At 45.9% G+C, this 3,801-nt stretch overlaps 1 protein-coding gene across 1 annotated transcript in view; it reads right to left on the bottom strand.

Moving 5' to 3' along the window:
• Positions 1-3,801, bottom strand: part of CHD5 (chromodomain helicase DNA binding protein 5) — a 159,031-nt gene that overhangs the window by 50,550 nt on the left and 104,680 nt on the right. The window contains exons 14-16 of the mRNA XM_069079557.1: positions 3,015-3,152; positions 2,717-2,838; positions 828-1,001 (exon numbers count right to left, since the gene is read on the bottom strand). Of these exons, the coding sequence (XP_068935658.1) occupies positions 828-1,001; positions 2,717-2,838; positions 3,015-3,152 (434 nt within the window). The remainder of the gene's footprint in view (positions 1-827; positions 1,002-2,716; positions 2,839-3,014; positions 3,153-3,801) is intronic.

Below are 3,801 nucleotides of genomic sequence, written 5' to 3'. Positions count from 1 at the left end.
TAAATCTCCATTAGTCATAGGTTCAAATCCCACTGATGCTATTTACTGGCTGTATGTCCTTGGATTAATCACTTGCTAATCAGTAAATCTCCATAGTCATAGGTTCAAATCCCATTAATGCTATTTACTGGCTGTATGTCCTTGGATTAGTCACTTGCTAATCAGTAAATCTCCATTAGTCACTCTCTAAGATGACCCTAAAATCCTAAATCCTGAGGGAAGGCCATAAGGTGCGTGGTTAGAGAAACTCCTGCTAGCCCCCTACCCCGGAGAATCCAGTAATAACCATATGTACATAGTGTCTGGGCACAATATGTGAGCCTCACGATCACCCCAGGGGGTAGGTGCCATTAATTATCCCCATTTCACAGTCGAAGATACTGAGTTTCCCAGGATTTCACAGCTGGTAAATGTTTGCAGCAAAATTTGAACTCAGATCTTCCTGACTCCAGGCCCAAAGCTCTATGTACTCACTGAGCTGCCCCTAAAGGGTCCCGAAGTCAGTTCATCAAGACCAGAGAAAGGGAATCTAGGCTGGACCTCAGGAATCATTCTCATTCCCTCATTTAACAAATGAAAAAATAATTGGATCAAGAAAGGGAGAGAAAACCTTAAAATATGAAAAATATAAAACATGAAAGGGAGGCCAGATCCGAATACAGAGGTGCTCCAGCTCCAAACCTATTGCTGACAGTCATGAGTATGTACTGATTAAGTGCCCTACTGTGTGCCACATGCTAGGATACAAGGGAAGGCAAAGGCCAGGCCCTGCTGTGGGGGATGCCCCAAGGAACCACGCTGCTTCTCAAGGGGGGCAGAAAACTCACTTCTGCATCTGGCTCAGCTCCACCCTCACGATCAGCTCCGTCTTGGCCGGCATGTTTTTAAACACATCGGCCTTCAGTCGCCGCAGCATGTGGGGCCCCAGCAGGTCATGTAGTTTCTTGATCTGATCTTCCTTGGAGATGTCAGCAAACTCCTCCAGGAAGCCCTCCAGGTTGCTGCAGGGAGAAGTAGAGATGAGAACCTTAGAAGGAGACTCAGGAAGATAATTGTTAACTGCTACTATGGGCCAAGTTCTGAGCTAAGAGCAGGAGACAGAATTAAGGTCCCTGTCCATCTAATGAAGGAAACAAAAAGATATTTACAGTGTAAATGGGTGGGGGTCGTGATTTCAGAGGGAAGGCACAAGCAGTGATGGGGACTGAGAAAGTCTTCCTGTAGAAGGTAGGATTTAGGCTCAGTCTTTAAAAAAAACTATATAATCCAGGATGTGAAAAGGGAAAGGCAGGCCAGCCAAAAGGAAACTGAGCCAGCCTAAATTTATTATTTAAAATACTAAAATAACTCCCCATTTTCTCTACTAACATCATCCTCTGCTGCCTCACTGGGACATGGAAGGCTTTGTCTCCATAGTCCAATCACCACTCCAAGAATCAGACAGGCTAAATTCGGAGATGTGCTCATCACCAGACTGGCCACCAAAACTGCTAAAGACCACTGAGGTCATGGCTACTCTACAGTCTACAAAGGGACCCTGGTGAAGTAACGTTCACGTTGTGATTCAGGGTTAACAAAGAATTTTCCCTACAATCGTGTGGTAGATATGATAAGTATTGCTACATTCCAGTTTAAGAGGAATGAGGAAAACTAAGGTTCCAATAGGTTGTATGATGAGTCCAAGGTCACAGAGCTGGTAAAGGTCAGAGTCAGGATCTCTCTCCTGACTCCAAGTCAAGTGGGCTTATCCCACTAAACCACGGTGATTCTCTAACCTACTACCCTGACCATCATTATATCACTATAGAGAGCAGAGCACTGGGCCTGGGGTGACTCCTCCCTCAGACACTTATTAGCTGTGTGACCCTGGGCAAGTAGATTAGCCTCTTGGACCTCAGTTTCCTTATGTGTAAAGAAGGTTGAGTTCTGTGACCTCTGAGACATCAACAAGCAGCACTATCTCTAACCAGCACCACCGTAATCATTACCACCATCACCATCGGACATTGTCATCCTTGTTACCATGGTTATCTCTCATCAGCCCCACCACAGCACTTGTCACCATCATGGTACTGCCCATGGTTATCTCCTCTATTAGACCTCACTAACTCTCTCCCCTCACCCCTAATCTGCTTCAGAGACCTGTTGACTTCACCTTCTCTCCTATGATCTTGCCATCTCATCACCTCACCCCTACACTACCTACTTCAATAATAACCTGCTGGTGGGTCTGCCTGCCTCAAGTCTCTCCCCACACCAATCCATTCTCCATTCAAAGTGACTTTCCTAAAGTGCAGGTTATTGCAGCTGTACTCAGTAAACTCTGGTGGCTTCATATAACCTCCAGGATCAAATATGAATCCTTTATTTGCCATTTAAAGTCCTCCATACTTGTTGTATCCCCTTCACAGGATTACTGCAGGACTCCGATGAGATGATATATGTAAAGTACATATAAAGATGTATGACTATATATATATGTATATGTGTGTTATATGTATGTATATGCATATATACATACATACATACATACATACACACACATATAAATCTAAAAGGGTCCTATCAGTAGAAGCTATTGGAGCAGAAGTGGGATGACTAATCTGGGATGGGGGAGTGTGCACCAGATTCCTGGTTCAGAGTTGGTCAGAGCTAAGTCTGTTGTCCTTTGAGGCCCCTTGCAGTTTGGAGATTCTGGGCAAAAAGGGAAACTCACTTGAACCGTTCTGGAGTCAGGAAGTTTAGAAGATGAAATAGCTCTTCAAGGTTGTTCTGGAGGGGTGTCCCTGTAAGCAGGAGCTTGTAGTCGATCTTGTAGCTATTCAACACCCTAAAGAACTAGGGAGAAGAAAGGGAAGATTGTTCCAGTCCTGGCCCCTCCACTCTGTGCCTGCCTATTAAAGGAGCAGTGAGTGTACTTTCCATGACCCATCTGGGACCCAGAAGGAGTCAGGGCTGAGAGCAGCCTGTCGATAGTTTCTCCCCACCCTGCCTCCCTGGAAAAAACAGCTTACCTTGGACTGGTTATTTTTCAGCCTGTGAGCCTCATCTACCACAAGACAGGCCCATTCGATGGACCCCAGGATGGCCTGATCGATGGTAATGAGTTCGTAGGACGTGAGCAAGACATGGAACTTGATCTGCGCCTCTTTCTGCATGGAAAGGAGGGAAGAGTTTGGAAGATGAAGGCTGAGAGAGGTTGTGCCTGCAGCCACTGGTGTGAAGAGAATCATTGTGGAGAAGGGACCCATCTTCCTCAACTGCTGACAGTTGTTACCAACAGGTAAATAAGCACGAGAGTAGATTATTGGTCCTGCTTCTATCGGAGCCCACCACCTCCCTTTTAGGAGGCAGCTCCCAAAGAGGCCAACCAACTGCCATCCACTGGTCAGACCACCACCACCACCCTCTCTTCCCCTGAAACCCTGAAGGAGATAACCCTGAACCCACACGAACCTGGGAACAGCAACACTTCCATCCCACCACCCCCAGCCATCAGGCTGGACCTGCTCCTGCATGTGTTACAGCCTGCAGTCACATCTACTGAAGACCCAGAAAGAAAGGTCTTGTCACCAAATGACTCAATCATTTGGAAATAACATTAAAGAAAAGGGACCTTTCCATATGTGTTGCCTCCTCTTGTTAGAATGAGAGCAGGGACTATGCTCCTTTTCTTGCTTTGCACAGAGTAAGCACAGAGAGAGAGAGAGAGAGAGAGATGGGTGGACAGATAGACGGATGGATGGACAGAGATTAGATAGATAGATAGATAGATAGATAGATAGATAGATAGATAGATAG

The sequence above is a fragment of the Petaurus breviceps genome, unplaced genomic scaffold (assembly GCF_028583685.1).
Source record: "Petaurus breviceps papuanus isolate PSGF00001 unplaced genomic scaffold, PetGlider_PUasm1.0 91041, whole genome shotgun sequence".
Lineage (NCBI taxonomy): Eukaryota > Metazoa > Chordata > Mammalia > Diprotodontia > Petauridae > Petaurus > Petaurus breviceps.
This window is presented reverse-complemented; position numbering and strand designations above follow the sequence as displayed.